The sequence below is a fragment of the Anas platyrhynchos genome, chromosome 1 (assembly GCF_047663525.1).
Source record: "Anas platyrhynchos isolate ZD024472 breed Pekin duck chromosome 1, IASCAAS_PekinDuck_T2T, whole genome shotgun sequence".
NCBI classification, from domain to species: domain Eukaryota; kingdom Metazoa; phylum Chordata; class Aves; order Anseriformes; family Anatidae; genus Anas; species Anas platyrhynchos.
Window position 1 is genome coordinate 49,520,700 of NC_092587.1, and position 12,276 is coordinate 49,532,975.

Consider the following 12,276-nt stretch of genomic DNA (forward strand, 5'->3'; position numbering starts at 1 on the left):
TTAGATATTCCCCATCATTCCATTCCAAATCAAATTCTGTCCAATCTTCAATTTATTTATTTATTTATTTATTTATTTATTTATTCTTCTGTATTCTTGTCATTATGATTCAGGACCCTCAACTGGAATATGATTGGGGAAAGGGAAATTTATTTTGCAGAATGCAAAAGGAAGTAAATACCCTGTAATTCACAGAAATTCAGCATTAAAGAGGAAACAATTTTGGAACCAAGAACTAGGAAAATTCCCCTGGTTTTAATTTAAAGCCAAGGGAAATCAATTTAACCCATGTTTTTACCATTCCTATTAGGAGTAAGGAGTAGCAACCCCAGATCAAATTTGAACTGCTGGCATAAGAAACATCTGTTGTGAAAGCCAGGGTCAGGTAGAAAGAAAAAAAGAAAACAACCATAAACGATCTTAACATGGACCTCAATATTTTTGTTTAGTCTGGCATAAAAAACTTGTCTGTTAGACCTCAAATTAATTGGGTTTCCTTGTTTATAGTCCTGTTCTTATTTTTAGGTACATTATCAGAGATCTCAGCCTGCTTCTAAGCCACAGTGTGTCCTAGCTATTGTATTCTGTTCCCTGTACTCTTACGACAATAGCTATGATTGTGTTGTGTTCCTGAATTCAGATTAAAAGGATCATGCAGAACATAAGCAAGTAATGTGAAATCAAGGTTTTGTTTATTTGTTTGTTTAATGAGTGATCTCAAATTAAAAATATAAAAAAAAAAAAAAAAGAAAAAAAAAAAGAGAGAGAGAAGAAAAACAGAGAGAGAGAGAAGAAGAGAAAAAAGTAAAACCTCTTCGTTTTCAGCATGAGATGAGAGATTGCCTTTCATTCCTTGGCATTTCTACAACCATGGATTAATATTTTATTTCTGTTTGCAAGGTTAATTTGAAATCCTCATATCAGATGCCTTGCTTGTTTTGTTAAGGTTGTATACAGCAGATTTGGTCTTCTGCAGGTTAAAAATTTAAGCTATTTTATGTCATCTTTGCATACTTTAATCATATGTTGAGGTGATGAAATTAGAGTCTCACCTGACCCTCTTTCAAGATGAATTCTATGTTTTACCCTAGGATTTTATAAAAGAAAATGGTCACCTTTATGAAGAACATCGCTTCTTTCCTGAGCAGTTTTTTGAGGTCTTTAATAGTACCATTGAGGTTTACAAGGAGTTTGCAGACACATTGGATAAGAATGACTGTATTCTGCCTTCAACAGTAGAAACACCAGAGAATGGTAAGATGGCTCTTGTTTTAGGGAACAGAAACTAAGTAGATAGAAATGGGTGATTTTCCTTTAATTTCAGAGATGCTGAGGATCTGAGTCTGTATCTCCATGTCTCTTTTTACTGCAAGTTAAAATTACAACCAGTACCAATGCTTGTATTTCTGTTCTAAGTAGAGTTATATCTGGCAGTAAAGCTAATGCCATCATTTCTGGTGACATCATTCCTTAATATAATCCAAATAACTTCACAATACTCTGCTCTGTTTCTTTTCATCCCAAATACATGCTGGATTGGCTTTTTACATTGCTCTTATTCTTCATCTTATCTTCTATTGATGCGCTATTTAATTTTTATAAGGTAGAAATGGAGCTCCTGATTGCACTACTTAAAGGACAGGAAGCTAGGACAAGTTGTAAACTGGAGTACCCTCGAGTTGTCTCCATAGCTGAAAAAGGGTCATGTTTGCTTGATTTTAAAGAATTAACTTGTGTGAGGCTCTTGCAGTTCATTCTCATCCTTCCAGTAAACAGAGGTTTTATATTCTCTTTTCTTTTACTTTCTGTATTGACAGCTATTAGCTGTTTTAATTAGGGCAATGTGTCTAGTTGCCCAATTACACCAGTAGTAACTAGAAGTAGATCAGTGCTACAGCCTAAGAACACATTTAAAATGATTGCTTTTCCAGAATAACTATTCAGCTGCAGCTCAGTGTGTGGACACATCTGTCTCTTAATATGGCTGGTTTTTTTTTGTTGTTGTTGTTGTTGTTTTTTGTCTTATTAAAAAAAAAAAGCCCTGTAACTACATTTTTAGAACAGCCCTATAGCGAAATCAAAGTAGTCCTATAGCCAATCATCTTATATAGAGAGAACTGTATTTTAAGTTACATAATGCTGACACACTCATTTTCTATTTAGATTCCAGAGTCGCTGTCACAAAAACAATTTTGTTTCCTCCTGTTGCTGCCAGCTCCCTTAGGAATGACAGCACTGGCAGTAACACTAGCAGTAACAGTAAGTACAAGTGATTGAATTAATATATGTGTCTCCATTTTGTTCTGGTGGCTGGTTGTTATGAGAGCTCAGAGGAAAATAATGTCTTAATTGAATAAATTAATGAGAAGTTACTTGTGCCTGATGGTATACCATGTGTTTCTCAGCTGCAATAGTAAAATGCAATGAACGTGTCTAATCAAAATTTAGAAATGGTATAAAATTACAATGCTGTGACAGCTCTCATGCACTTGGAGAGGGCAGGTTTCCTCATTTTGTCTCACTGCTATCATGAGGTCTCACTAGTCATATGACCTCAGCAAACATGGCTCTTCCAGATACCTCATTTTAACTCTCAGAAAAGGAAGGTTCTCCAAATAACAGAATAGCAGTCCTGAATTGGGCTCAGGATACTCACTTTGGTGAAAAATATTTCTGTATGTTGTATTTTGAGAGTATTCCTGATGCCAAACTTGATACCAAACCTGAAGACTTGTTGTAGTTCCAAAAAGACTAGCTCCACACTCAGTGTGCTTTTAGCTGAGATCAAGAACATAGTTACTACACCTTTTTTGAGGTTGTAATCTTCTGTCTGGCATGACTATCTCTGTGTTTCTCATCTGTCTTGATCAGTGCATTACATGACTGACAGGTCAGACAGCCTGGAGTTGTTGCCGTAAGATTACCCATTGATTGAAGCATTACCCATCAAAGGTCAGAAAGGATACAGGAACCTGAAGTGAAGAGAAATAACAGATTTTCAGGGGACTTTAGTGACATAATGTACAACAATGTGAATACTCTCTGGAGTTTTCTGAAGGAGGGGTTTTTCCTTAGAGGTTCTTGAAATGGTGCCTAAATCTTATCATACATGTTGTTTCCCTTGTTCCTTTCTCCCAGACACATCAGGATGACAGTGTGCACCCCTATTTACTATTTCCCTCTTTCATTTCACAAACACCCATATTATCTGAACGTGTGATGTTGAAGTGTATGGCTGATGCTCCTCATGCTGAGGAAAGCATAGCCAAGGAGGCAGCCTGGTACAGCCTGGTAGGCACAATGGAAGCTCCTGACTGTGGGACAGATACTGCTAAGAATGGATTTCTTCTCTTCCTACTTCACTTGCAAATGTGTAATCTAGTTATTCTCTGGGTTTTCATAACCGTGTATGCTACCTCTTAGTTAACTTACAGCAGTTGTCAGGTTGAAAGCCCTTCTGGTTGCTTTCTAATTAACACAAGGTCTGAAGCTATCACTCCCCAGTACTCTGAGAAGAAGGTTGGAATAAAATCTGCCTTCAACTCCTGGCTGCCAGCTTGCCTCTCTGGAAAAGGGAAATCTCACTGCCATAAATTCATATCCAAGAGGTCACACAGCTGGCTGCAAATAACCTTATGAGCCCAGAGCCAATTGTGAGGCACAAGGAGGGGGCTAAAAAGTGCATAACTGCATCTCAGGTCTGAACATGTAATAATTTTTGATGTAACTATGAGAGGAAGAATATTCAAATGCAGCCTGAAGCAATGAGAATGGATCAAGGAGCCAAAGAAAGATAGAAAGAGATTACAGAAGCAGTTCAGATGAAAGGAGTTTTGACCCATCAGAGTAACAAGAGGGACACCGGATAGAGGCCAGGGCTCCAACCTCTGAATTGGCATCTGTGTCTCTACTGTGAACAGGAGTACAGAAACAGGCTCATTAATCTTGCTTTATAACTGGAACTGATAATGAAGTAGGAAAAAAAAAAAAAAGCCTAAGTAAATTAAAGTAATGCAGTAAGTCAAAGAAATTGCTTGGCTGGCCATATGCTGTAAGGTGTATTCTAACCGATTAACATTATCTTAAGCAATTTATTTGAAAATTGGATAGCAGTTAACAGCCTTATGTAGAAATGACAAAGACTGAATGTCTAGGGCTGGGGACAGTTTGAACGCATAATCAGATTAAATTACATTAACTTGGAGATTGGATGCTGACTGGTTACACTTTTGTTATTAGTTTGGAGCTTTTGGGGTAAAAGACCTGTGACATCTTTACTGGCCTCTCTCTCTTACTGCCAGAGAATGGTCTTCGGCACCAATTTTAGGTTTGTTTTGGCTTTACTGCTGAGTAAGTTCTCTTTTTTAATTAATCCCTGCCTTCCTAGAAGGAAAAAAAATGAATAATCCTTACTACTTTCCACATGGAGAACCCTCAGCACAGGGGACTCAGTCTGCCAGCTGCAGGTCTATTCTCAGAACAATACAACTAGATTCAAAATTCAGAAACGCATATATTTGGAGAAGAGAGAAAACCTGAAAAAAGGCATCCCTAGACACAAAACAATGCATTTCTTTTAAATAACCCTCTTTATTATTAAACGTATTTAAAACGATCTATTTAAAATGATCTATTTAAAATTAATGGTTTCTAAGCTATTGAGAAGCATTCACTGTTTACAAAAGAATCCTTCCAGATGAATAATAAATATGGAATCTGTTATGAATGTCTGCTTAGAGAGCCAGATGACTTGAATTGCTCCTGATTTTAAATTCAACTTAGGCAAACCTTAAGAAAATCATCTAATAAAATCATTTGTGAAAGAATTATCATAGGAATTGCATATAATATAAATTAGCTAACTTACATTTTTTCTCGTGTTGCTGCTACATTTATTGCAAGTCATATTTCATTACTTCATCATTATTACACAATGACAGAATTGAACTACTGTAATAGAGGTGAGCCCTGACAAGATCTACACCAAAAATCTTATCCTAACTAAATGTAAAATGGATATTTATGTTTTCTTCTCTTGGTTCTACATAACTGTAATCCAATTTAAATTCTGAGTAACTGTTTAAGTCCCATTGGTGTTATTTGGATCATTATCCCATGCATAGTCTAGAGAATTCAGATGAGGTGGTTCCTATGTAAAGAACAAATGTCAGGATAAGAGGTCTTGAACTTCATCTCTTGTTTCAGTGCTTGAATCAAGCAGTAGATAGTATTCTTTTTTTTCACCCCACCAAATGAATCTCATGTTTCCCAGCTTAAACTTGAACTTGCCAGCTGTTAATAACACTTCTCACATTAGCACCTTGTTTCTATGGCACAATTTATATTTTTATGGAAGGTTCAGTGTTGCTTTCTTCCATTTTTTGCCTATAGTTTCCTTACAATAGTTAAGCTTTATTATTCAGTACTGAACAGCTCAAAGAACGTGTGCTCTGTAAACACTGAGACCTATAGAAGTGTTTTTAGAGAGAAGGTCGATTTTTATAATTAAGCAAAGAATACTGTAGTTTAATTCAGTAATTGCACAACAATTTGAAAATATTACGCATGGCTTAATGCAATTGGTGTTGCATTCTGTGCCTTTGTTCCTTTATTCCACCTTTACAGTTAATGGCAAACCCTAATGAACAGGTGAGAGCTGTTCTACATTTTTGTAGATAAGATCTTTTGGTAATTGTGTTGGAGCTTAGCAGAGGTAAAGTGAAAATTCCTTTGAGACATAAATGGTAATAAAATCTAGCTGGTGGTTGGAATCATAATTGCTTACTAAACCTACATACATGGCTCAAGGTGGAAAGCAGCTGAATAACTTCATTGTGTAGCTCAGTGGCTTTCAATGTAAATGCATTTCAATCACAGCTTAACATCCTGTTGTCCATGAAGATTATAAATGAATCTACTTCAAATGATCTCACTTCCTAAAGGATTCTTCCACAAGGTGTGAAGTGAGAGCTTGGAGAGGTGCTGGCCTGCTTCCACTCCGCTTTAGCACCTTGCAGGATAGGGTCTATTTCAAGTGAATAATGTACCAACTGCAGAGCCAGAAGTTCCTCTGGCGTTGCCCAAGAAGTTCACAGTTACCAAACCATCTGGTTCCTCCTATTCCTTATCCTGCTCTGCCTTCACAACCATCAGGAGTTGGAATGTTTTTAGTATAGAGCTGTATAGAGCTGTTTTAGTTCAATTTTCTAACAGAGGTAAAGGTCTCTACTGAAGGAAAAATAATTATAATAAAACTATTCACTGAGAGGTGGGCCTGTGCAAATCTTATGACATTCAACACGGACAAGTGCAAGGACAACTGCATCTGGACTGGGGCAATCCCAAGCACAAATACAGGCTGGGTGGAGAATAGATTGAGAGCAGCCCTGAGGAGAAGGACCTGGGAGTGTTGGTTGATGAAAAGCTCAACATGACCTGGCAATGTGCACTTGCAGCCTGGAAATCCAACTGTATCCTGGGCTGCATCAAAAGCAGCATGGCCAGCAGGGCGAGGGAGGTGATTGTCACCTCTGCTCTGTTCCTGTGAGACCCCACCTGGAGCACTGTGTTCAGTTCATGGTGCCCCCAATATAAGAAGGACATGGAAGTATTAGAATGAGTCCAGAGGAGGGCCATGAGGATGATCAAAGGGCTGGAGCACTTCTCCTATGAAGACAGGCTGAATAAATTGGGGTTGTTCAGCCTGAAGAGAAGGCTCCAGGGAGACCTCAAAGTGGCCTTCCAGTACCTAAAGGGGGCCTACAGGAAAGCTGGGGAAGGACTCATTATCAGGGGGTGTAGTGATAGGACAAGGAGTAGTGGCTTTAAAGTAAAAGAAGATAGGTTTGGATTAGATATTAGGAAGAAATTCTTCACTCAGAGGCTGTGGCAAAGGTTTCCCAGAGAAGCTGTAGATGCCCCATCCCTGCAAGTGTTCAAGGCCAGGCTGGATGGGGCCTTGAGCAACCTACATGTAGTCTAGTGGGAAGTGTCCCAGCCCATGGCATCCTTGGAACTAGATCATCGTTAAGGTCCTTTCCACCCAAACCATTACATGTGTCTGTGATTCTATGATTCCTTTCCATAGATGCTGAAGAAAGCATCTGTATTGGAGATATCTTCTCAAAATCAGATTGTTCCACTTTTAGATGCCTCATTGTAAAGAAAACTCTTCTGTTGTTTAAGAAAATCTAAATTTTTTGAAAATTTGTAAAAATCAGCATGCCAGACTAACAATGATCTCCCTGAATGCACACAATTTCTCAAGAAGTTTACATAAAAATCAGCAGGCTGGCATTGCAGTCAGATGTTTTTTGAGGTTTTACACACTGCTATAACATCTTATCAAATGGCTTAATCTTCATGTGACATGAAGAGTTTTTCCTCTGATTTTTATCTCACTTTTCCTTTTTTTTTTTTTTTTTTTTTTTTCTGAACTTCAGGCAGAATCCAGGAAACATGACCATCACCATAAATTCAGTTGTATAACTGAGCAGTCTCACACTGGGAAGAATGGCTAATGTGATCAAGAAAAAAAGCATTTAACTTTTCTTGACTAAAACACAAGAACAGTATAGGAATTTTCTTCTGAGAATATAAGTCTCATAAATAATGTCAATGTTTTTTAATCTGTTCAGGCTCTCTCTACACTACCTGCCTTTGCCAGATTCAGTTCTGTAAGTCAACCTCCTCTATACCTAACCTAGAACAGACTTTGATAAAAGATATGCCCTTCCCATTAATTTCTGCACTTGGTTTTAATGTCTGAGCAGACAAAGGCAGATTAATTAATAGCCTCTTTTCAACTGACATTCATCTCTGTAGAACTTTGTTTCCCTTATCCTTTGTAGACAGATTTCTTTCACAGCAGACTATTATCTATTCTGCTTGACCAATATTGCCTTTTAGTATGATGAGTCTACTGGATGTAAGTAAAATTGAAACCTCTATCATAGGAATCTAGAGCCTTGTAAATGGTGCATAATAATGGGGTGCAGACTTTCTGTTTTCTTATTTTGTAGTTCTCCCTGTGGTAACTATGTAAACATGGATGGATTTCAAAGATAAAAAGAGTGTTTGTGTAAAAACGTCTACCATGACTTGCAGAAAAACTCAGAGATTTGAAAATAGGTTTCCAGATATTATGCGAATGCTCCTTTCTGAAGTGTTTTCTTAGTGGCTGTTTAATAATGTACTAAATGCACATCAATTGACACAGTATATCATACTATATGTGCTTAGAAGTTTGCTGTTTGTATGAGTCACAAAAATTTCTAGTGCTATCATTCCATTTTTATTTCTATATCTAATCATCTACACTTTTCCTGTGCTTAGTTTAGTTGTTTTCCTATAAGCTGACAATACTCACACCATTTGAGCTGCAGACTCCAAATCATGATATCAACTAAAACTGAGTGGATGGTGTCTAAACTGGCAGTTTCCTGCTTCTCACTTTGTATTTCAGAAGGTGGATCCCAGGGTGACTCCACAGGACTTTTCACATCCTGCTCTTGATTAAATAACTGGATAGCCTCATTTTAGTCTTGGCAGGCACACAGCTGTCTGTGAGGGGAATGGAATTGCTTGTGTACTTGTGTAATTGCTTGTGTAATTGTTTTAGGTCAGAGGTTGGACTCGATGATCTTGAGGTCTCTTCCAACCTAGAAATTCTGTGATTCTGTGATTCTGTGTACATAAAAGACTAGGATTGGGGCTCTTCCATATGAAATGTAAGAAGCTGTCAAAAAATGGTAGCAACAAAATAGCACACAGCTAGACTTCAACTTACAAGGGTTTGATCTTAATGAAGTCAGCAGGACCTTTCCAGGCACACATTAGAAGTGAATTCAGGCTTATTTTGTTAAAATAACCTCGCTTGAGAGGCCTCGTGTTGAGGTTCATTATTGGAAAGGCAGAATGTCTATCTGCAGTCAGTAGGATGTGTCTTATGGAACTTAAGCAAATACATGAAGTGAGTGTTTAGAAGTGGCAGATATTTTCTCTTCAAAAAATTACGTTGTGTTACAAAATAAGACTATTAAAAACTGATATATCCAAAACTTTTAAGTAAAGGAAGGAGAAAATGCTCTACAAATGACAAAAGGATAATTAGTCTTGGAACTATTAAACAGAACAATTGCAGAAATGGGAGGAGCATCTTTGTGGTCAAAAAAGTTTCTGTGAGATTTTGTATGAAATGCATCTCTTGTACACAGTACTTTGAAGTATCTCTTCTGCTATTTAAGAAGCTGTTATGTAGGTGGTGCATAAAAGTGCTCTTACTAATAGTGTTGCCCTGAAGATAGTTTTCTGCCATAAATCTGTCTTCCCTAACGAGAACATCTGTAATTACAGAAGAGGCACTTGGCTTCATTAGCAGCTCCAGCCTTCAAGGGATCAGCATAGCATTGACATCATTACTGTCTCTTCTTATTGGCTTTATTTTGGGAGCCATATATTGGAAGGTAAGAAATACTACATTTGATTGTTTACATTGCATATTTCATAGTTATACAGAGGCAGGAAAAACAGAACAATTCTGCATGTGAAAGCAAGAGACATCTCTTCTGATCTTCACTGAACTGTGTGACATGCAAATGTAAATCTCTTGTGAAATACTTCAGTTCCATCACCAAACTGTAAATCTTGTCTTAGCAGCATGCTAGCTCTCTAACTGGAAATTGAAAACGGGATTCACCCAATTTCTCAGTTCTTCTATTATATCATGAGAAGGATTCTTTTACTTTTAGCTATTGTGGCTTACCTACAATACAAAGGCTTTAATTTTAAAATTATTGGAGTAGGAGATGTGGCCTACATAAGATTTGGCCTATGTTTTGCAAAATGATTTTGATATTGAAATTCTGAAGCAAACTGAAACATACAATTGTTTTGTGAGTTTTTAATGAAGCGTTAAAATTTTTACATTTAATGCATTTTTTTTCTTCTAGAAAACACATCCCAAATCCAGACCAGAGAGTGATGAAACTACAGAGTGTCATGGCTGTCAAGAGGAAAATGAGATAAGGTATAATGTTTCACTTTACACACATATATACAAATGTAAGTTCGTCTTTGAGAGATGCTTACTGAAGGTTCCTCTTCAGCTCTCAGAATGACAATCATGTCACAAAACCAAACCGCATTATCAAGTGTTTTGCTATAGAGTCAAAATGTGTGCTTAGGTTGTGTCCTTTGAAGGAGCTCCTATTTGAAAAGTAAGAATTTATATGGAGGATATTTCTGTATACCTCATTTTATTAATGAGGCATTACCTTCCCTTTATCTGTCCTTCCTCCCACCATGAGTAAGGAATAGTGATGAAAAGCAGCAGCTTCAAAGGAGTATCTTACTTGGGTAGAATGAAGTAAACCCAGGATGACTGAGACCTGTAAAAGAAATGACAGAGAAGTGAATTTGTTATTGTAAGGTGTAAAACTAGGTTGATATTAAGCAAACAAAAAGAAAACAGCATCTTCTTAGTTGTACTTCTAAATCCTTTTAAATCTGTCTTGCAGTAACGTTTTTCACATTTTGTCATCTTTTGACACTCCCCTTGGTATGTTATACTGTTTTCTAGTTTTGTTTGCTTGTTTGTTTGTTTGTTTTTTAACTTTCATAGAAGCCATTGAGATTATATTCCTAATGACTTCATAAGGTCATCCTGAAATGATTTGCTGCTCTATTCATACTTAAACACAGCTTTATCTCTTTTTAAAGCTGAAATAATTTTGTATAACTCAGTCAATTCGACAAACCCAGAAATAACAATAGAAGATATTCAACGTTGCTTGAACATGACTTGGGTCAAGACATCAAAGAACAGTTTAGGATGGAAGGGACCTCAAAGGTTATCTAGTTCCAACACCCTCCCTCCACCGCCATGGGCTGGGACACTTCCCACTAGACCAGGTTGCTCAAAGCCCCATCCAGCCTGGCCTTGAATACTTGCAGAGATGGGGCATCTACAGCTTCTCTAGGAAACCTGTTCAAGGGCCTCATCACTCTCTGAGTGAAGAATTCCTTCCTAATATCTAATCCAAATGTACCCTCTTTTACTTTAAAGCCATTATCCCTTGTCCTATCACTACAATCCCTTACAGAGTCCCTCTTCAGCTTTCCTTTAGGCACTGGAAGGCTAGTCTCCAAAGAACCTTCTCTTCTTCAGGCTGAACAACCCCAATTTTCTCAGCCTGTCTTCATAGGAGGCTCCAGCCCTCTGATCATCCTCATGGCCATCCTCTGAACTTGTTCTAACATGTCTATGTTAGAACACATCTTATACTGTAGGCTTCTCATATTTTGTGAAATGCCTCATGCTGCCCATAGATGAAGGCAGGAATAGAGAAGGTTCTGATCTAGCACTTTTGGTCACTTGTGCTGCAAGTTTCAATGTTTAATGGAAGAAGTGAGTTTACACTTTCTAGAATCACACATACTTAAAATATTTTTTCTTCATGAACATTCATAGAAAGGAAGACTGCATATTTACCAAGTATATTAGTTGCTCAAAATAACTCATTCTACACCTCATCCTCACAGGTATTAAAACACATGAAATGGAACATGAATCTTCCTTCTAACTTCACAGGAAATACAAAGCATTGCTTTACAGGAGAAAGACAAAAGATGAAAATTGAACAATTAGTTAAGTGCAGGACATTGCCCTAAAAGGAAAATTTAAACAGGTTACATTTTACACATGAAGACTTCTTACATATATGTACATTTTTGCTCCCTCTTCATGAAGAAATTTGGAAAATTCATCTATAAGTAGGAAGAACATATTAGCAAACATAAGTTTTAATAATTTCAGTTAAATTACAAACATCACTTTTGTTATGTGTAAACGTTTTTATTGTAACTAACTGATAAAAACTTCCATTCTAATTCCTTGAAACTGTAGTAATAGTACATATAGTACTAGCACTGTAGTAACAAAGTACTTATTTTTTATTTCAGGATGTTGCAGCAGAAAGAAAAAGAACATCTACAAGTGTAGCCATTGCTTTTTCTCCCTCAACACTGTTACTGTTTCATGTACTGGTAAGTTCGTATGGGTTAAAGTCCTAACACAAGCTTAACTTTTGTCTGTTGAAAAGAAATAAAACTTGTTATTAGTAGGCTTTGTTTGCACCTGAAGGTCTTTAGCTCCTAATCCTGAATCAATAATTTAGGTATTTGGCTGTTAATGTAAATATTACAAAATGAAAAATGACAGAATTTCAAAATTCAGCTACTGCTTCTCTCTTGGTTTTGACAGCCAATACAGAGAAT

General features: G+C 37.0%; 1 protein-coding gene across 1 annotated transcript in view; it reads left to right on the forward strand.

The window, feature by feature from the left end:
- Window positions 1-12,276, forward strand: part of KITLG (KIT ligand) — a 54,998-nt gene that overhangs the window by 40,513 nt on the left and 2,209 nt on the right. Inside the window, exons 5-9 of the mRNA XM_027451740.3 lie at window positions 1,092-1,254; window positions 2,164-2,259; window positions 9,355-9,464; window positions 9,951-10,027; window positions 11,962-12,045. Of these exons, the coding sequence (XP_027307541.1) occupies window positions 1,092-1,254; window positions 2,164-2,259; window positions 9,355-9,464; window positions 9,951-10,027; window positions 11,962-12,001 (486 nt within the window). The 3' untranslated portion in view covers window positions 12,002-12,045. The remainder of the gene's footprint in view (window positions 1-1,091; window positions 1,255-2,163; window positions 2,260-9,354; window positions 9,465-9,950; window positions 10,028-11,961; window positions 12,046-12,276) is intronic.